This window comes from Crotalus tigris, unplaced genomic scaffold (genome assembly GCF_016545835.1).
Source record: "Crotalus tigris isolate CLP2741 ecotype Arizona unplaced genomic scaffold, ASM1654583v1 scf7180000017601.7605149639:7615979, whole genome shotgun sequence".
Classification (NCBI taxonomy): domain Eukaryota; kingdom Metazoa; phylum Chordata; class Lepidosauria; order Squamata; family Viperidae; genus Crotalus; species Crotalus tigris.
The window spans coordinates 140,847-162,800 of record NW_024096505.1 but is presented as its reverse complement, the minus strand read 5'-3'; the positions used below and the strand labels follow the sequence as shown (position 1 = coordinate 162,800).

The following is a 21,954-nucleotide window of genomic DNA, read 5'->3' as shown; positions in this document are numbered from 1 at the left end:
GGTAAATTTGATGAATTAATGGAGAAAGCCTTGCTATGGAATATCACATATAGCTAGGGATTTCCCCACATATTTGAGTTTTTCCTTATAGAGTACAATTACAGATCAGTATGGTTCATGACCATCTCCCTAAAATTTCAGTATCTTGGCTTCTCCAGGAAAGCGTTTTTAATAATTGGGTATTAGAATGCACTTAGTGCAGTGGTGGTAAACCTATGGCACGGGTGCCAGAGGTGGCACTTGGAGCCCTCTCTGTGGGCACATGTGCTGTTGCCCCAGCCTGGCCTCCCCCTGTGACCCCCTCCACTCCAGCAGCCCCCCTGAAGGACACTTGCCCTCGAGCATGGCCCACACGGAGCAGCACAGCCAAGGACATGGCAGCCAGGCAGCATAGACCTGCCCTCATACCCCATCATGCAGTTGATGCTGCAGAGCGAGGGTAGTGGCCGCCATAGCGCTGCTGGGCTACCTGGGCGATCTGCAGCGGGCCCTGGAGGCAATGAGTGGTCCTGTGAGCAGGTGGGGCAGAGAATGGGGTGCAGAGCGGGGGCGGGCAGGGGGGTGGAGCGGGGGCAGGACCAGTTTTTGGGCACTCAGTCTCTAAAAGTTTTGCCATCACTGACTTAGTGCATTTAAACAACATATCAAGGACTAGAAGCCCAACAAAATCAGTCTGCTGTTCCTAAGAATGTTTTTTGAGCCTCTTTTCAAAGCAGCAAGATATTTACAATGTGTAACTGTCCCCAAACTCCAAAAGGTGCTAATTTTAACATGCTGCAATGCATTTCCCACAGCAATTTTGGAGGCCCAAAACTGAATTAATATAAATCCTGATGATGGGATGTTATTTTACAAAATGAAGTGATCTGTTTTTCCAGGTAAAGAGAAAATGAAACACAATTTTGAAAAACTTTTCTTCTGTTTTTTTCAGACAAGGCCTTGAAAGTAATATTTTGCGGTTCCTTGCACAATATATTACTTCTGATCCCATCGCTAAAGATCGGAAGTTCATTATTTCTTATTTTCTAAGTGATGACACTATATCAGTGTTTGAACCTCCCCAAAGAAATACAGGTAAGAAAGTAATTCTGTTGCAGGCACCTCTGAAAAAAGAAGAGGATAGAGCAGGGGTCTTCAAATGTGGCCCTTTTATGACCTGTGGACGTCAACTCCCAGAATTCCTCAGCCAGGCATGCTGGCTGAGGAATTATGGGAGTTGAAGTCCACAAGTCATAAAAGGGCCACGTTTGAAGACCCCTGGGATAGAGATTGTCTTTTACTTACAGTTGTGATTGGGACTGAATTGGTGTCATTAAGCGATGCAGTCATAAGGCATTAGTGCATTACTTAGCAAAAGCAATCCTTGCTGTCTTTGTTAACTGAATCCCACAGCTGTTACAGTGGATATAAAAAGTTTACACATCCTTGTTAAAATGGCAGCTTTTGAGATGTAAAAAAAAAAAAAAAATCAGACCAAGATAAATCACTTCAGATTTTTTCCTCACCTTTAATATAACAGGTAAGCCTTATAATTTAATTGAAAAATAAACTGAAATCTTTTAGTGGAGAAAAATAAAATAAAAATAAAAAACTTTCAATAACATGGTTGCATAAATGTACTCAGCCTCTTATAAATAGGAATGTTACTATGTTCAGAATTAACCAATCACATTCAAACTGATGGTAAATAGTAGTCAGTATACACCTAACATCAGTTAAAGTGTCTGATTAAGCCCATATAAAGTCCAGCTGTTTTAATAGGATTTTTCTGACGATTTACCCAGTTGCCTCTTAGAGCAAAAGCCATGGTCTACAAAGAGTTTACAAAGCATCAAAGAGATCTCATTGTTGAAAGGTATCAGACAGGAGAATGATACAAAAACATTTCCAAGACATTGGATATACAGTGAAGACAATCATCAAGGGGAGAAAATATGGGACAACAGTGACATTACCTAACAGTGGATATCCCTCCAAAATTGACGAGAAAACAAGAAGAAAACTGTTCTGAGAGCCTGCCAAGAGGCCTACAGCAACATTAAAGAAGCTGCAGGAATTTCTGACATGTACTGGTTGTGTACGCCATATGAGAGAAATCTCCCGTGTACTTTATATACCTGGGTTGTGAGGCAGGATGGGGCAAGACAAGCTTTTTCTTACAAAGCAAAACATTCAAGCCTGGCTACATTCTGCAAAAATCTACATCAAGTCTAACAAAAGCATGTGGGAAAATGTTATAGTCTGATGAGACTAAGGTAGACTTTTTTGGCCATATTCCAAAAACTGTATTTGGTGCAAAAACAACACTGTACACCACACACGCACAGTGAAGAATGGTGGTGGCAGCATTTTGCTTTAGGATTAATTTTCTTCAGCTGGAACTGGGTTCAAGGTGGAGGGAATTATGAACAGTTCTAAATATAAGTCAATTTTGGCACAAAACCTTCAGCTAAAATGCTGAAGATGAAGAGGATTGTTACCTTTCAACATGACAATGACCCAAAGCATACCTCCAAATCAACAGAACAATGGCTTCACCAGAAGAAGATCAAAGATTTGGAATGGCCCATGCAGAGCCGGACTGGAATCCAATTGAAAATCAGGGGTGGGGTGACCTGAAGAGGGCCATGCACAGAAAATGCCTTCTCAATCTGACATATTTGTGCTTGTGCAAGGCAGAGAGAACAAAGATTCTCAAGGCAAGATGTGCCATGCTGATAAGCTCCTACCCCAACAGGCTAAATGCTCTCATAAAACCAAAAGGTGTTTCAACAAAGTATTAGTTTAAGGGTGTGCACACTTATGCAATCATGTTTTTGTAAGTATTTTTATTTTTCCCCTCTAAAAAAATCCAATTTGTTTTTCAACTGCCTACAGGTTATATTATCAGTGGGAAAAAAAATGGAAGTGATTTATCTTGGTCTGATTTTTGTTTTTACATCTTAAAAATTTGACATTTTGATGGGGGTTTGTAGACTTTTTGCCATCTATTTCCACACTAGCTATATCTCTTTACTTGGGATTTATTAAGTGTTCTCTGCAATTATAATATTGGCCTATTCCTTGGATAATCAGGCTCCTTTGGCGGTACATGAGCACTTATGATTTGGTCATATCTGTTTTGGCGGTTTGGCGATGTCATATGTAAGCATATAGATATACTGGTAAATGTTTTCATGTTAAAGATGTCAAAGTTATATTACATCATTTATTTCAAAATCATGGAATCTGACTAGGGGTGGCGGCGGAAGAATGGCTATATTAGGCATGAGGAATAATCACAAGAATTATGTTCAATGACTAGAAATGTATTATCTCAGATATCAAAGGTTGGATTCAAGACATCTTTTACATTAATTTTTGAAAAGGCTGTTTTTTCTATTAACTAAAAAATGATTCAATGTATTTCATTGGCATAGATTTCATATTACCTTACAAACACAGATATAGAGCATGAGTAATCTGACACATTAAATTCTTTTTAATTTTGTTTATAAATAATAATAATAATAATAGTAATAGTAATAATAATAATAGAGTTGGAAGGGACTTTGGAGGTCTTCTAGTCCAACCCCCTGCTCAGGCAGAAAACCCTATACCATTTCAGACAAATGGTTGTCCAGTCTCTTCTTAAAAACTTCCAGTATTGGAGCATTCACAACTTCTGGAGGCAGGTTGTTCCACTGATTAATTGTTCTAACTATCAGGACATTTCTCCTTAGTTCTAGGTTGCTTCTCTCCTTGATTAATTTCCATCCATGGCTTCTTGTCCTGCCTTCAGGTGCTTTGGAGAATAACTTGACTCCCCTTTGTAGCAACCCCTGAGATATTGGAATACTGGAAAATACTGTATATTTATTGGATATCTGTATTGATTTCTATTTTCTTACATTGCAATACAATTATAAAAATAAAATTCAAATCATTTGAGTTAATATTTTCCTAACCTCTTATGAATCCAGTCTGCTGTAATCCTTCTAGTTTCTCCCAAAGTGATAGTATGATTCTCAGTGGCTCATGAAAATTTCTAAAAATTGTGAGTTTGATCATTGTGGTAAAATAAAAGAAGAATGTCATTTGATTATGTTAACATTGTGAATATAGCAGGGAATTTGGGGCAGGGAGGAAATGAACGTTAATAATTTTTACTTGGACTTTTCTGTGGAAAATTCAATGTGGGTGAGTGAAATATATGAGTTTTGTTTTATTTTAATTTGTATTTTATAACTTCCATTTGAAAGATCTAGTGTGCTCACGGTTTTCTCATTATAGGAGTTATTGGTGGGAAATTCTTGGAAAGAAATCGCATTAAAAAGCCTGGGCAAGAGCTTTATACAAGTGAGCCGTCTGAATACTACACAGCTAAGGACCTGTTCGTTGGAGCCAAAGTGTGTTTCCATGGCCACGTCCTTCTTTTGGTGGATGCTGATGAATATGCTTTCAACTACATGGAGAAGCATGCAAATGAGGCAAGGCTGTGTTTGCTAATCCTTATTCTTTGAAGGCCTCTGTGGCTTTATTATCTTGCCTAAATAAGGTCGGCTCTGAAGACCTTTGTTTATATGCTGAGGATCAAAACAGCCATCATTGTTTGATTTTGTAAAAAAAATAATATGCTCTATGAGTAATACATGCTGCATTATGAGTTTGGTAAATGCCATGGAGTTTATTTTGTGCCTGACAACTGAAGTTTACAGACTGATTTTTCATAATGTTCTAATCCTACCTGTGTTTTAAGAAAGAAATAATAATAGCAACAAAAAGGGAACTACTGATAAGGCCTGTGGTGTACCAGTTTATTTTCCCATACAAAATACAAAGGGGCTAAAGCTAATCAAACAAAATCCCTAAGAATATTTGATTATTGTTATGACTGCTTGTTTGCTATAGCATTCATGCAAAGCCTATTGGATAAAGAACAGCTAAAGAATGAAAAGATAAAACTAGCCTGATGAAAGTTTGGCAGAATTGTAGGATTTCTTTTTTATTTTTTTATTTTAATCCAGAAACTAAACAGTATTATATATCACTTCTATTTGATGCTTATAGCTACTTAATGTATTCTGTTGAAATAGACATATTTTTAAAAGGCCATATATTGTGATAACATTTTCTCAAGTTAAAAAGAATTTACAATGCCATTGTGCAAATATACACAAGTGAAAATAAGCAATGCTAAAATTCAGATCCATTTCAAACATACTGGAGATCATGCTACAATAGTTGCCTAACCCATAAATCTGATGTGACTTAGCTTTTGTCTTGAATGCAAATTAGATGCAGGACAAAATGGGATCTCACTCTTTAAAATCATTACCATTTGTTTTTGCCAGTTATTAGTGCACAATGAATGTTTTTAGAATTTCTCACTGGAAAATATTGGTATTTTCAGTAGGAAAATATTGCATATGACTAGGAAACTACAAGTCTTATAAGTATTAGTCTAATTTTTTAAATTTAAATTTTAAAGTTCAGAACTGGCACTGGATCAGACCAAGTCCTGTGCAAGTGGTTTGTTCTCTCCAGTTCTTTAACTTCTGGGTTTTGTTTTCTGCATTCTAGCAATGAAATGTTCTTATTAATAATCTGACAAATTGTCTTGCTTTCACAATAGTATTCCCTGGATATGTTTTGCTGTCTTAATTCCTCACAGAACAAGCCAAGAGTTACAAAAATACTAAGTTTCCAAAATACCACCTCCCTAATCCTTTGGGGTGGGGGGTGGGGCTTCGAGATATTTTTGATTCCTAGACTAGTCTTTGCAATTTTCTTGGGAAGACTTTTTTTTAAAATGGTTTGCCCTTGTCTTCTTTCTAGTGTTGACAAGAGTGGCTGGCCCAAAATTACGCAGCTGGTGTCATGCCTACAGATTAGAACCAATACTTTTCCAGTTTCTAGCCTGATGCCTTAACCTCTACACTAAATTGGCTCTCCACTAATGCTATTATCCATGTTAAGACTCAGGAAAGAGCAGTGGTGAGATACAAGCTGAAACTGCTTGCTTTCCATATAAGAAAACTGGGAGAGTCCATGTGCAGTCTGACAGTCTATTGGCATATGACTCTCTGGCATTCTTAATAAGTGGTAATTTGGAATTTAGTTTTAGCTTTTTTAAAATGTTCAATAAATATATGTCACAAGGAAACAAATAATTTGGTGTCATTAGAATTCAGTCTTGCACTATACTAGGTTAAATGGTACAGCAAGATCAACCTTGAACACCCCTCATCTTTTTTTCTAGTATGCTATGGCCAACATCAATGCAATACTGAACAAATTGAAAGTTATAGGAGAACCTCGGTCAAGAGAAATTAAACAGATTTTTGCAGCCGCTGATCCTCAGAGCACTTACATGATCGATTATGATGAGTTCAGGTAAGATCCTGAGCATCCAAACAAATAGCAATTTAATTCATTTCAAATTTAATAGGGTGTATTATGTTTTATTTATTTGTTTGTTTATTGTATCCCCCCCCTATTGTTTTTACAAATAACTCAAGGCAGCAAATATATCCAACACATTTTCCTCCTCCTGCTTTCCCCACAACAACCCTGTGATGTGAATTGGGCTGAGAGACTGATTGACCCAAAGCTGGCTTTCATGACTGAGGCAGGACTCATAACTCATGGTCTGCCGGTTTCTAGCTGGGTGTCTTAACCCCTACGGCAAACTAGCTCTTCTTTGTTGTATTAATTGTGTGAGATTCTCTTTTTTTATAAAGAGAGGGAGATAATTTATTTAGCTATATATGTTCTCTGTTGCATGAACCACAAAAACTAGTGCAAAGTATTTTGTAGTACCACAGGGACCACTTATTAAATTTTATGTAGAATATTGTTAAAATGAGCTTTCTAACATATGAGCTGTTATACTCTTAACTATTCATCCATTTAGTATGTTTTGTTTTAAACATGCTTATGAAAGATTTTTCCCAGAACAGAAAAGGCAATTAAATCTTGGTCATTCTATATATAGAACAAAATGTTATGTTCATAACTATAGACAATATAAATAACAAAATGGCGGTTGAATTCAACATGCCATTTTTTAACCCTATGCTTTATATGGATTAAGGCTGAAGAGTCCTTTAACAACGAGCCCTATTAGGAACCTGAAGAAAGTTCATGAATAAGGCAGTTCCTTCAGGGTCACCCTGTACAAGTAATCCTCGACATTCAACCATAACTGAGCCCAAAATTTACACTGCTAAATAAGGCAGCTGTTAAGTGAGTTGCACCTCATTTTATGAACTTTTTTGTCACAGATATTTGAATCGATGCAGTTGTTAAGTGAATTGCGCAGTCATTAAGCTAATCCGGCTTTCTGCATTGACTTTACTTGTTGGAAGTTGGCTGGGAAGGTTACAAATAGTGATCACACGACCTTGGGATAGTGCGGTTGTCATAAATACATGCCAGTTGCCCAGTGCCTGAATTTTAATACCATAACTATGGGGACACTGAACAGTTGTAAGTGTGGCAACTGATCATAAATCACTTTATTCAGTGCCTTTGTAACTTCAAATGGTCACTAAATGAATGGTTGTAAGTCACGGACTATCTGTATAGAATTGTATTCCAAGGGATTCAGAGATGTACCTTATCAGAAGATATTTGATGAATCTATATTGATTATGCTGCTATAGTGAAAGAAAATCTGAAAGTCATGTGTGCACATTACTGTAACTGTGAGAGTTCCTTCTTCTTGGAACGTTATGCTGTTCTTGAGCAAATGTACATAAGTCTTTATAAAATAGTTGTCTCCTGTTAAGAGTTAAAACAATCTTATTTACAAATCAGTGCCTTTAAGCAAGACACAGTGCAATCTTTTTATCACTATTAGAATACAACTTCTAATGTAGGAATACAGCTTCAGTTATTGAAGTTGACCATTGTTTGGTGTATCATTCCTGACCACTGCAGAGTTTAAGAAAACTAGAAATTTACTTCATTCTTTTTCCTTAGGTTGACAGAATAATTTTGAAAATAATACTTATCTCTCAACCACCCTGATACACCCAGTTTTATTATTTATAATCCAAAGAAAAATCATTTGGAGCTGCCCAGAGAAAATAAAAGATAAAAAAAAAAATTCCTATCCCCAAATGTGCACAATCTAGACATCAGTCAATAACATATAGTTTAGATTCTAAATTTAACTTAGATGGATTGTGCAAGTTTTAAGTGTCATTCTTGGTTTATTAAACTTGCATGTTTATTTCCATATTATAATTCCATAGTTCTTATCAATATTCTTAAAAGCAATCCTAAATTGAGTAGGTAAAAGTTCAGAAATCGACATATTGCCATGATGATATTTTTTCCATCTCATTCTATGTAACTCATTGTGAAAAACAAACCATATAACGTGCAGCAAAAGATAGTCAATACTCATTTCAGCAATATTTCATTTTAGGTAATTTTAGACCAGATTAATGCCTCATTTGAAAGTCAAAACTTTCTAGAATACCTTGCAAGATGTCAGTTTATGGACTATAATATTCTTTTGGATGGTTTCATTTCAGTTGGGTTGACTTTAGGAATGGAGTATTATGGCTGCTTGAATCCTATCTGGAAGATCTATCTCAAAAAGTATTATTCTGGGATTTTTGCTGTGCCCTATGATTATTAGTTGCGCAGTACTTATCTTCTATTCTATTTAATATCTGTATTAAGCCACTAGAAATGACATATAAAGTTTTTGCTGCAGTGCTACTAACATGAAGATTTCAAATGGCTGTGCACCTCTTTTTTAATTTATGAATTCTTAGGAAACTGAAATACTGGTGGTAGTTAGGGGAAAGATATGGTTGAACAGGCTAAAGTTTAATTGGGACAAAGAAGCGTTTCAAATAAGGAATTATTAATTGGATAGAGGGATTAAATTACCATTGGATGGGGGTAAGACATATTGGAACATCCATTAGTTAAGGCTTATACTTCCAGTTAAGAGAAATGGAACTCATCTCAGTAATGTAGCCTGTAAGCATACTTTTTTATTCAAAAAGTTCAGTTTATACAAAACTTAGACATTTTTGTTGAGGCTAAACAATCAGATTGTATTACACTAATTCAGGATCAGAGGCATCAATTGACAGTACATTTCAAGGCACTATTAAAATACTAGTACTTTCTTCAAAGTCCTGAAATTATTGGATTGAGGTTAGTTAAAAGTCCACACAAAAATCTGCTTGTGTTATGTGTTTACCTTCAGAACCCATGTTTATTGAAATCAATAGAGTTGAGAGGGATAGCAGTAAAATAAGCCTTATCCAATAGAATTTCTTTCCTTTAGGTATACAGATGTCACTATCAGTGGCTGCTTATCACAGCTTTTAAAGCATAGTTTTAAGGTCTGAATGTTTTCTCAAAGAAAATTAATCAGTGTGCTCCCTATTTGGATGAAAAGCCATTGTGAAAAATTTAGTCCAATAATATATTGGTAATGAATGTTATCATTTTTAAGCAATACTGAGTATTCTCTCATTGTGCATTTTAAGATAAAAATGGTTTTTTAAATGACCATTTGTAATCCAATTTGTCTTTGAAAATTCAGTTATAAGAGCTAAAATAAATGAATATATAATAAGTAAGTAAGTAAGTAAATTAATAAATAAATGAGAATAGATGTAGGTTACTGTTGAAACTTTGTGTAAATCAGCCATCAATCCACATTTACATACCATTCATAAACACAGTAAAAAAACCTAGGAACCCAAAAGACAACCGCATATCCATTCAACAGCCAACACTCAAATAAAAAGGATTAACACCAGACAAGCAATTAAGCAATAAACAATATCCTAATCAAAAAACTACCATGGCGAAAATTTATCTCCATCAACACTGGCAGGGCAAGTATTAGCTTTACATATATAGGGAGCAAACCCCCCACACACTAGCACTGAAGATGTTACTTAGTCAGGTAATGAAATGTCTGCAAGCAAACAACAAAGCTCTTAGAACTAAGAACTAAGAAGCCACAAATAAATAAATATTTTTTTTGTGTTGCTAAGTGTTTCCTTCTTTGTAGAAAAACCAAACATGATACTTTAGAAAATATTTGTAGACCCAAATTACACAAGATACTAGTCATAGAATACATTTTAAATGACATTGCGATACGCATAATACAGACATTGTTTGTTCCATTCTTTATTTAGATATTCTTTAGTTTCTGCTGGCATTAGAAAGAGCTGTATTTTACTGCTGGATGACACACACAAAACATTCTGTACACTATACATACTGTATACTAATCTAGAAATGCTGGTGGACGGAAGGATGGATTAATAATTTAATTTACCTTTCTTTTTTTAGAAATGTGTTATTGAATATCTCAGATGGAAAATTAGCAGAACATGAAATTATGACTATTGGGCGATATTACAGTGTAAGAGAGGAGAATGAAATGGATGCCACTTATCTTCTGGCAGTGTCCCAGGAACATCTCAAGAAAAATAACTTTGAGAATTTTGGCCAGCTGTTGGCAGCCTTGGCCTATGGAGATCGGGAAAAGTAAGCATTTCTTCTATTATCAAATCTGCATAGTTTAATTCTTATTAACCACAGTCTAATAAAATAGGAGCTTTCTTTCCTCTCACTTCAAATCAATGTGTGTGGTGGAAAGTTTAAGCCTATATCTATATCTCAGAGGATTTCTCTATGTCAGCCTTCCTGACATGGGAAAATTGAACAGAAATTACTCTCACTCCTGCCATCTTTCCCATTTAAATTGGGTATCATGCAATACAAAGAACTAATAGAGAAACTGTCAGAAGCACAGTTACAATGGGATAATAATATGAGCCGAAGTGGCGCAGCAGTTAGAGTGCAGTACTGCAGGCCACTTTAGCTGACTGTGTTCAGCAGGTCAGCGGTTCAAATCTCACCGGCTCAAGGTTGACTCAGCCTTCCATCCTTCCGGGGTAGGTAAAATGAGGACCCAGATTGTTGGGGGCAATGTAAATATATATATACATTGCTTACTGGTGTACACCGCTTAGAGAGTGCTTGCACTTAAAGCGGTATATAAGTCTCATAAATAAATAAATATATACATTGCTTACTGGTGTACACCGCTTAGAGAGTGCTCGCACTTAAAGCGGTATATAAGTCTCATAAATAAATAAATAAATAATCACCCTTCCTTCATAACTGTACTTCATCCCTCAGTCTAAGTGATTAGAGAACAATTGTCAATGGCAGCCCTTTGGGCATATAAGACATATATATGCATAATATAAGACCTCCATTAACTGTAAGCCATTTGGACTTAGGAATACTTTGATTTAGATACTGAATGTTTTTTTTTTTTTACTTTATATTGAACCAAAGCAAAAGTAGAGAGTTGACTCCAGGTTTCTTTAATATTTTAAAAAGGCATGGAATGGTACTGTATCAGTTATAACTTTCTTACCTTTCTAGTATGTTTCAAGATTTTTGTTTTTCTAAATATCCTATAGCGTGATTTTGGTCTGAATCTTAATACTGTTCAATCAATATAAAGCTATAGATTTGAAAGAGCAGATAAATATAAATTACATGGGTGTCAGTGTCTTAGAGGCAGGATTCTTTAGCAAGGAGAAAGGGTGAGGAAGGTGGCTGCTCAGCTGTGAATTGAAGGCACCCCTCCCCTCCAACAAATACATCACAGAAGTGGTTAGTTAATGCCAGAACTGGGGATGGGAAGATGAGAGGACCATTGGCAGGAGGTGGTTGGTGGGGAAGCCAAGTGGCTGCTTGATAAAAAGAGGGCAAATGTTCAGGAACACTGGTTTTCTCTAGGGCTCAAATCTTTCTTTAAAGACAGAGGACCAAAAGAAATAGCCAGGCACATTTGAATCAGTTTTCCTTTTCCTTTTCCATCCTTTTTACATTCCTTTCTAGCACATATCTAAACATTCTTTTAAACCGTGCATCATGATTGTTCTTAATTCCAATTTTAAAATAAATAGAAAGTCATTACTTTTGTTTGCGCAGATGCGGACTGCTGGCCAGTGACAAATGCAGGACTGTTTGCAAATCCTTCAGGCTACCATTAGCAGATGATCTTCTACGTGCTTTATTGGCTGCGTAAGTCATAATTCCAATGTAATAATTAGTATGAATAAGAGTTAGATTTTTCTTTTTCTTTTGAGAGCTACATTCCTTTTTTAATAATGTACCAGAGGCTATTTCAGGACCATCTCTTTTCCTTCTATCTGTCCATCAACACTTTCTTCCTCTCTCTGTTGCAAATTGTGATCAGGCTACAGTGCTGAACTATTTGATTGGAGAAGATTTTTTTAAACATAAAAAAGGCCAAGAACCACATAACATTTGATTGACCTTAATATAAAAGCTTCAGGCAACATGTCTGAGATGTGATGCTGAAGTGATTCCCTTGTAAACCAGTAATCGTTATTTGGAAGTAATTTCAATGAGAGATGGAATTTGAAAAGATGGATGACTGCCTGTGCTAGCAAGACATAGGTTTCCTAGGGTCCTTGCTCCTATCCCCAGTTATGAGAATCCCACATTGTCTTAATCTATTCAACAGGAGACATCTAAACCTTCTTGTCAAAGATGAGTCACTTCAGCACCACTCTAAGAAAAAAAATAGTTTTAAAATGTGAAAATAGCTGGAATGGAAATATCTTTTTACCTTGAAGACATTTTAACAAGAAACTTCATTTTCTTGCTAAATATATATATCTAAATGTTCAGCCTCTAAACCAGTGGTTCTCAACCTTTTTAATGCCGCGACCCCCCAACCGGTCGTAAGTCGAGGACTACTCAACCGGTCGTAAGTCGAGGACTACTCAACTGGTGCAGCACCGTTTGCAGAATGGGACTTTTGGCGGGCTCAGCAGGGCAGAGACAGCCTGGACAATTCCTATTGGCTTTTGAAAGCCAATAGAATTAGACTCTATTCAAGAGAGTCTATTCTATTGGCTTTCAAAAGCCAATAGAATAAAAGGGAGTAGCACAGCTAAGGAAAAGGGGAAAAAAAATGGCGGACTGCATTGTTTGGAGACCCCCGTGAAATGGTCGTTCGACCCCAAATGGGGTCCCGACCCACAGGTTGAGAACCACTGCTCTAAACAACAATAGATGATTATGTGGAAAAGGGGAGAAAAAGAAATAATAAGGGAAAGCAACCGTCCACACTTAGTTATATTACTGCATCCAGTTTTGGTCACCATGATGGAAAAAAGATATTGAGACTCTAGAAAGAATACAGAGAAGAGTAACAAAGATATCAGGGGATTGGAGGCTAAGACATAAAAATTCTAGGCTGCTGGAATTGGGTATGTCTAGTTTAATGAAAAGAAGGACGAGGGGTGATATGATAGCAGTGTTCCAATATCTCAAGGGTTGCCACAAAGAAGAGGGAGTCAAGCTATTCTCCAAAGCACCTGAAGGCAGGACAAGAAGCCATGGATGGAAACTAATCAAAGAGAGAAGCAACCTAGAACTAAGGAGAAATTTCCTGACCGTTAGAACAATTAATCAGTGGAACAACCTGCCTCCAGAAGCAGTGAATGCTCCAACACTGGAAGTTTTTAAGAAGAGACTGGACAGCCATTTGTCTGAAATGGTGTAGCGTTTCCTGCCTGAGCAGGGGGTTGGACTTGATGACCTCCAAAGTCCCTTCTAGCTTTGTTATTCTATTCTGTTCTGTTCTATTCTGTTCTATTCTATTTTATTCTTTAATTGTTTGAGAAGGATTTCCAAGCATACACATAAAAGCTTGTCCCATGATTTTCAGGAACTTATATATATATTTTATAGAAACTAGCAAGACAATCAATATTTAGGACAAAATTGTGAGGCTACCATTTATATCTCCTTCGGTCCCAAATCTGTGGGAAATTCCTTTGCATACTTGCAGGGTTCCATTCAGTCTTTTAAATCAGAGATTGATAGATAAGAGGAAAAATCTGCTACACATTTAGAGATGATTTTAAGTGATGCAAATTTATTTCCAAATCTGGGAGATAGTCACAGCCAATTTATGAAGTAGTAGCAAAATGTATAAAACCTTTTTTTCCTTAAGTGGGAATGGAATTACTGATCATGTCCTCCTTTTAATTAAAATCTCTTTTAATTCTGAGAAAAATGATTAAACCTATTCAGCTTGGATGAAATGGCAATCTGCAAGCAATTCTGCACTTTGTATTGTTTATATTCTAATGTTTCTCCCCAGGGATTTCTTTTGTATATTCATGCTATTTTCAGTTTGAGTACAGCCTTGTTATATCTCTGCTTAATATTTTTATTATTCAGATGAGTCATGTGTGTACATTACACTTCAATATGTTAGTGATGTTGAAACAAATGAGAATATTGTTTAGAAAATGTGCTGTTAACACAGCTGCTTCAGAAGAAAATACACATTATAGAAACAGCCTGAATGAAAAAGAGGCCACATTATTGAACTTGGGTTGTTTAGGCTGAAATTAAGCAGTGCAGGTATTAAAGCTTTATATCTGTCATTACCTATTATTTTGAGATACTATTTGCAAAAGTGCAGTGGAGGATATTCAACTCTTCAAGGCAACCCAATTTGGGTTACAATACCCAATTTGGGTATTATTCATTCAGAACGTCAGAGGGCAACACAGCGATTCATGAGATAACTGTTGGCTTGTTCCATTTCAGAAACCTCCCTTCTAGAACCACGTATGAAGAACACTAAGTTTAGCCCAAGAGAATGCTTTCTTATGCAAAATGGAGAAAATATTAATAAAACAGCTATAGTAGTCTTTTTACTATCTCTTAGTACAGTAGGTTGGTTAAAGACTACCAAAGTGGCTATCTGTTAGAATAGTGAAGAGTCCTACTATATGTAAATCCAAGTTGGGAAATTGCAGCTTTATTTCTAAAGTAGCTCTCAAATCACAGGATCATCAAGAATTATGTGAGAAGCCATAATAATTCAGATCTGAAACCATAGATTTCTTCTAGAAGAAGAAAGCTTTTAGCTAGGACTTGACCTTAACTCAGGGGTTCTCAACCTTGGCAACTTTAAGACAGCAAAGCTGGCTGAGGAATTCTGGGAGTTGAAGTCCACAAGTCTTAAAGTTGCCAAGGTTGAGAACCCCTGCCTTAACTGGATACAAAATGCTTCTCTAAAGGTTAATTTTAACCAGTACTTTAATTGGAAAGACTTTATAGGAACCTTCACAGAGGGAAAGCTATGTGCAGAAGTACAGTTAATATACATCAGGCGAATTCTTACGCATTCTAGTCACTCCATGTTCTTATTGTCGTTCCAAACATAGGATTCTGTTCCGTGAAAGATATGACTCAATATCGTTTGTATAGGATGACACTTTGAATATAAAGATTTATTGAGGTTTTAAAGTCTCTTCATTGACTTTAAATAATCTTTATCTGAAATGCCTAATGAGTAGTAAAATGCTAGTGGAAAAAATTGGTTCCTTTATAAAATAAAATCATTTCAAGGACCTCACCATAGTGGCAAATGGATAGTTTTTGCAATTTGCTGCATATTCATTATTTACAATACCTGGTCATGAGCATTAAAAAGAGGAAAGTAAACCATTTTAGACTCCCTACTGAATGGTTAGAAAATTAGAACAGCTAAAATCCAGGAATGAAAAATTCTCTCTGTTCTCTAACCAGTAATAAAAGAATTCTATCCAAAGAGAACTATGATAAATGCATTGCATATTTAATATGATGTCTTTGTATATATAATATGGAGAAATACAACATATCTCTATCATCTCCATCATTATCTATCTATCTATCTATCTATCTATCTATCTATCTATCTATCTATCTATCTATCTATCTATCTATCTATCTAATTCCACAATTGACAAATTTGATCACCCATGTTTAATTTGTTATATGAAAGCTAAACTTTCTCTGAATTAAGTCTTATACATGTGTTAACCTGAAAAGAATCTACAAAATTTCATATTGCGAAATATAAAATGGGCCACAGGAATGTATTACATCTGAAACAAAACTATTAATTGAATTGCCATGGTTATTTGATAGCAATTAAGAAAGAGGGCCTAGAGAGTTTCCCACAATCTTATAGCATGTTTATTGGAATATTTTTTTAAAATTTGATCCAACAACTTGAAAATTGGAGTATGTTCCCAGTTATTTCCTGAATTATACAATAGTACTTTTACAGCAGTGAAATGAATATGCACTGTTTGTTCAGATGTTGAGTGTAAAAGACAAGTTTTTTTTAACAGAGAAAGTCCATCTCTGTGTTCCGCAGTTGTTATTATTAGCTAACTCTATAACAACATTTCTTTCTTTAGCTTTAGGCTTCTTACTCTTACTTTTTCTCCTTTGTTTTTTTCTGAGCTAAACAAATACTGCAAATGCAAAAAGCTAAACAAGCTAAAAAGAAAAAGAAAAAAAAGAATACATGCTATTTCAAGGCACACATGTAAAACTGGTTTAATACTAGTTGATTTTTATTGAGTGTATTTGCTATTTAAACATAAGGTTTGGGAAATACTGTCATTTCAGATTTAATCTTTTAAAATATGGCCATTTATTACCTCAATATTTCTGTGTGATAAGTGATTGTTTTTCCCAAATGGGAAGAATAAATGTAATAATGTAAAACATATTCATGGCAGTTGACCAGATTTCCCATCAGCAAACAAAATCAGGAATAGTACTTGAGTTAATCTGTTTTAGTTCAAAGGCCACTACCATATTTTACTTCTTTTTTATTTTGTTGGCTTTTCATTATCTATTCTTGTAATACATAACTGATATTTCAGTCTTTCTTAAGTAAAAGGAGAATTCTACCATAAAAATAAATTTCTGTTCGCTGTTTGTGGTCGAATGACACAAAGAAACACTCCATGAATGTGCACCTGCAAAGTAAACTCTGCCACAAAGAGGGAGCCTTTAAGCATTTATGTAAAATACTCTGACTCTTGCAATTTAGTTTCTGAATTCTAAAAAAGCCTCTGAAGTATCAGTTGCCTCACTGACAGACCAGTCCTCTCTTGTGACAGCTGAACTCTGAGGGCTAGAGGTCCATGCCAACAATGGTGCTTTGCCAGATAAATCAGGAATAAAAAGTCATCCAAAAAATAATAAAAGAAAAACAATAGGGCTCTGTAGCAAGCCTGTCTTAAAATAGGGAGTTGCTTCCACAATTTGTGTACATATATAATGAAGATTTGTTTGTTTATAAGACATCAATGAACACAGGCTAAAACCATGGATTTCTTTTTCTCCTTATGTTTTTTCTGTTTTATGAGTTCCAGCTATACTCCAAAGATATTTTCATTATTCATTATATCAAAATAAATAATAGGTTAAACCAAACAATAGCGAGAGCGAGAGCCAAATAATGAATATATGCACACAATCTGTATTTAGATGTGAAGATTGCAAAGAACATGTAAATTATAAGAAGTTGGTTGATGGGCTGAACTGGAGAGAGCATCCAATTCCAGCTTTCCAAACCATTTTGATGCCATTACAGGTAAAGTAAAATACGTATCCTTAAAAGTTTCCAAAAATATAAATCATAATAGTTCAGGTTCTCAAACCAAGAATACAGAATGGTTTGTGTTTACTGCCAAAACATTGCTACTGTTTAGAGAAGTGCCTATCAGATACTTATTTAAAATTTATTATATCTGCTACCATAATATCCTGGGGCAGTACATTACAGAAAGATATAAATAAATAATCCTTCAGATATTAAAAATCACCTTCTACCTGATATCTTAATGAGCATCAGATTTAAGCAGAAACAAAATGGCCTAGATTAACAAAAAATAGGAAATTGATAATTGCAGATTTGATAAGATAGAAAAATGTGGGTTAGACAGCATCACCATCAGATGGATTCATAGCTGGCTGACCAGCTGTACTCAGCATGTGGAACTGCATCTACATGGAGTGTGTAGTGGGGTGCCCCAGGGCTCTGTTCTGGGCCCAGTGCTCTTCAACATCTTCAGCAATGATTTGGATGAGGGGATAGATAGGGAACTCATCAAATTTGCAGACACGAAGCTGGTAGGAATAGCCAACAATTCAGAAGATAGGCTTAAGATACAGAAGGATCTTGACAGACTTGAACATTGGGCGCTATCTAACAAAATGAAATTCAGTGGTGAAAAAAGTAAGGTTCTATATTTAGGCAACAAAAACCAAATGCACAGGTATAGTATAGGTTATACCTTGCTCAATAGTGGTAACTGTGAGAGGGATCTCAGAGTTCTAATGGACAATCACTTAAATATGAGCCAGCAGTGTGCTGCAGCTGCCAAAAAAGCCAACACAGTGCTAGGCTGCATTAACAGAGGGATAGAATCAAGATCACATGAAGTGTTAATACCACTTTACAATGCTTCGGTACGGCAGCACTTGGAATACTGCATCCAGTTTTGGTCACCATGATGTAAAAAAGACGTTGAGACTCTAGAAAGAGTACAGAGAAGAGCAACAAAGATGATTAGGGGACTCGAGGCTAAAACATATGAAGAACAGTTGCTGGAATTGGGTATGTCTAGTTTAATGGAAAGAAGGACTAGGGGTGACATGATAGCAGTGTTCCAATATCTCAAGGTTGCCACAAAGAAGAGGGAGTCAAGCTATTCTCCAAAGCACTTGAAGACAGGACAAGAAGCAATGGATGGAAACTAATCAAGGAGAGAAGAAACTTAGAACTAAGGAGAGATTTCCTAACAGTTAGAACAATTAATCAGTGGAACAAGCTGCCTCCAGAAGTTGTGAATACTCCAACACTGGAAGTTATTATTATTATTATTATTATTATTATTGTTGTTGTTGTTGTTGTTTGTTGTTGTTGTTGTTGTTATTATAGATTAGGAATCCCTAATTTGTATAACATTAATATATTTTTCAATCTCAAACTCAGTTCATACATTAATTTATTTTTAAAGTCAGCATGAACATCCATACAAACTTTCATATATATTTTTGCATGTAAAATGTAAAGTGCATTTTTGCATTCTCCCATTAATTTTAACTTTCTTATAATGTTGCCTATTTTTTTAATTAAAGAACTATGTTCCAAAATTTGCAAAAGTATGAAACAGAGTGCTAATTATAGTTTTATTAGTAACTTTTTTTCTCTTATAAAATACTTGGAAAGTATAAATAAGGTTGATTCATATTGAAATACAAGCCAAGTAATTTCTTTTTTCATCCAAAGTACAAGGATCACTTCTCTCTTTTCATGAAAGATAGTCTCCTTCAAGTCAAATTAGATTCCTATTGACTACATTTTCTATAATGCATATAAATTATAATGCAAATATACGGTGTACTATTTTGATAGAAATAAAGACTGCTTGCTGATATTCAACATCATTTCTAGTTATTTTCCATTTCACTTTATAATTCTAAACCTTCTTATCCTTTTCTTATGTTTTCAGTATGAAGATGGATGGAGTGGGGAGCCACCAGCACTTCCAGTGAAAAAAATAAAATACCTACCATTAATAGAAGATGTCTTTGGCATCAAAGATTAGCCTTAGTCCATACATCATACTTCTTATGGATAAACATTGCAATTTTCTCTTTTTGGACAGTTACTCCATATTTTTATTTAAACAAAATAAAAGAATCACAGCTACAGATTTTTTGGGGGGGATGTAAGTTTTATTTTTTATTTTATTGTAGAAATATAATTCATATACTTTGTAATTCTTTGAAATGTTTATACTATATATTCAGTATAATAATTTAAATAATTTAAATGTATATTTTCAGTTCTTACATATGGAATGGATGCTATTTAACTTAGAATTTTGCTCTTTTCCACTTGAACAATCAAGCTGTTATCCTTTGTTTTTTCAAAAAAGTCCTTGCAAACTTTGGGATTAAAGCCTGGCCCTTTAAGAGTTACATAAAAGAGAAAAATTGACCAGAATCTTCCACCCTAGCATTTTAAGTCTTGTTAATGAGTAACTGCAATTCAATTTCCACATGAAAAGGAATGGGAATGTATATTTGCATGTCAGAGCTAAATAATAATTTGAATGACTTCAGATTACCTCCAGGCTTGATCTATGATTATAATAAGAAAATATTTTTTACAAAATTCCCAATTGATAGTTAACAACAACCAAAGGAAAGTGCAAGAATTTCAAGAATAAAAATCTATTGATAGCAGGTCACAGGGATGTGCTTTGTGACAGATATGGATTGCTCATGGAGTAAGTTTAATAATAAAACATGTTTTGTTCTCGGCTGTCTCATGACAAAAGTAACTATCATTCTTCATCCTGTTTTGTTAATATAGCCTTATGCCTCTCTTAAATATAAGTGTATGTATGTATTTATATGAGAGATATAGATAATAGATATGGGTATAAAGATAGTGATAGAGATGGATATGTTTAATAGTGTGGGCAGTCCTCTTACAAGTGTGGTACAATTCTATTTAGCCAGATTTTGTTTGGGGGACAAATTTTGTTTTCATATACTTAAATACTATCTCAGCAAAAACATTTACATGAGTGATATAATTAATAACATTTTTATCAATTCATCTGGAACTTTCCTATCTTTGTTATAACACAGTAGGTCTGGTAATAGTGAAACATTCATATTCCCTTCCCTCATTTCTTTCTAGCCTATTTTGGAATACCAAATAATTCTCCCTTGTTGGAAAAGAATTTGAATAGATTTATTAATGACTAAAATAAATTTGTAATAAAAACCATAAATTCCTTTAACTGTTGTCTTAGCATTTCTCCACTTTCTCACAGAAATGAATGTCTTTGCCTTAAATATGGACATTGTCAGCAATCTGAACAAAAAGTCTTTATTACAAGATATTTTCTTTTTGTTTGGAAAAGGGAAAGTGATTGGTGAAATAACTGAAGAGATTTTTTTTAAAAAAATACATCACAATTCAGAAACATCAATACATTTTGTAATAGTTCATGACTTCATTGCTCCAAACAGCAATGTGCCAAGAAATTCTCATATAGAAATACATTTATAATGTCCCTAGACTTAACAGAACAGAATAATAGAATAACAGAGTTGGAAGGGACCTTAGAGGTCTTCTAGTCCAACCCTCTGCTCAAGCAGGCGACCCTATACCATTCTGAACAAATGGCTGTCCAATCTCTTCTTAAAAACCTCCAGTGATAGAGCACCTACCACTTCTGAAGGCAAGCCATCCACTGATTAATTGTTCTAACAGTCAGGAAATTCCTCCTTAGTTCTAGGTTGATTCTCTCCTTGATTAGTTTCCATCCATTGCTTCTTGTCCTGCCTTCGGGTGCTTTGGATAATAGGTTGACCCTTTCTTCTTTGTGGCAAATGGGGCATCTTTTCAAGTCTTCACTATTTGGACGTGTGATTTAAAGTATAAAGTTGAAGTACATTTTTATTTAATTCTGTTCCAGTTCAAACTCTTTCAGGTTTTTATATTCTGAGAACAGAATACGTATTTCCAGGAAATGATGCAAATGGATCTGGATGCCTTAAATACCAGCAGATGTTGTTTTAAGTCTTCTAACTTACTTTGCAAGCCTTTTGGGAGGTGCCAGCCTGAAAATAGTGAAATGAATGCATTGACTTAGATGGCATTTCCTTTCATGTATGTGAATAACACCAGTAACCAACTCCTGGTCCACTTAACAATGAGTACTGTCTTTTATGTGACACTAGGAAATGCTACAAAAATTGGTATCATTAAAAGTCAGTCAACATTTCCAGTCAGTAGTGAATAATGATTCTTACTGTTAAAATGGCAGATTCATGTTTATTGCTTTATTCAGAAATATGTTATTTGTGGGTCTGTGCTGTCTTTGAATGTTTGGTGACTCAACAGGGCAAAGGATATGCAGACTGTGCTGAATGGGGATATAACTCCTGGAGGAAGGCTTATTTGACCAAAATTCTTGTTACATGGGGGTCATAATTATTTGTTTATTACAAAAATTGTATTTTGTCTGATTCACTAGA

General features: G+C 35.1%; 1 protein-coding gene across 1 annotated transcript in view; it reads left to right on the top strand.

The window, feature by feature from the left end:
• Positions 1–20,711, top strand: part of EFHC2 (EF-hand domain containing 2) — a 51,291-nt gene extending 30,580 nt beyond the window's left edge. Inside the window, exons 9-15 of the mRNA XM_039368181.1 lie at positions 932–1,074; positions 4,273–4,469; positions 6,242–6,375; positions 10,321–10,518; positions 11,983–12,075; positions 17,377–17,482; positions 19,407–20,711. Coding sequence (XP_039224115.1) covers positions 932–1,074; positions 4,273–4,469; positions 6,242–6,375; positions 10,321–10,518; positions 11,983–12,075; positions 17,377–17,482; positions 19,407–19,502 — 967 coding nt within the window. The 3' untranslated portion in view covers positions 19,503–20,711. The remainder of the gene's footprint in view (positions 1–931; positions 1,075–4,272; positions 4,470–6,241; positions 6,376–10,320; positions 10,519–11,982; positions 12,076–17,376; positions 17,483–19,406) is intronic.
• The last annotated feature ends 1,243 nt before the right edge of the window (positions 20,712–21,954 follow it).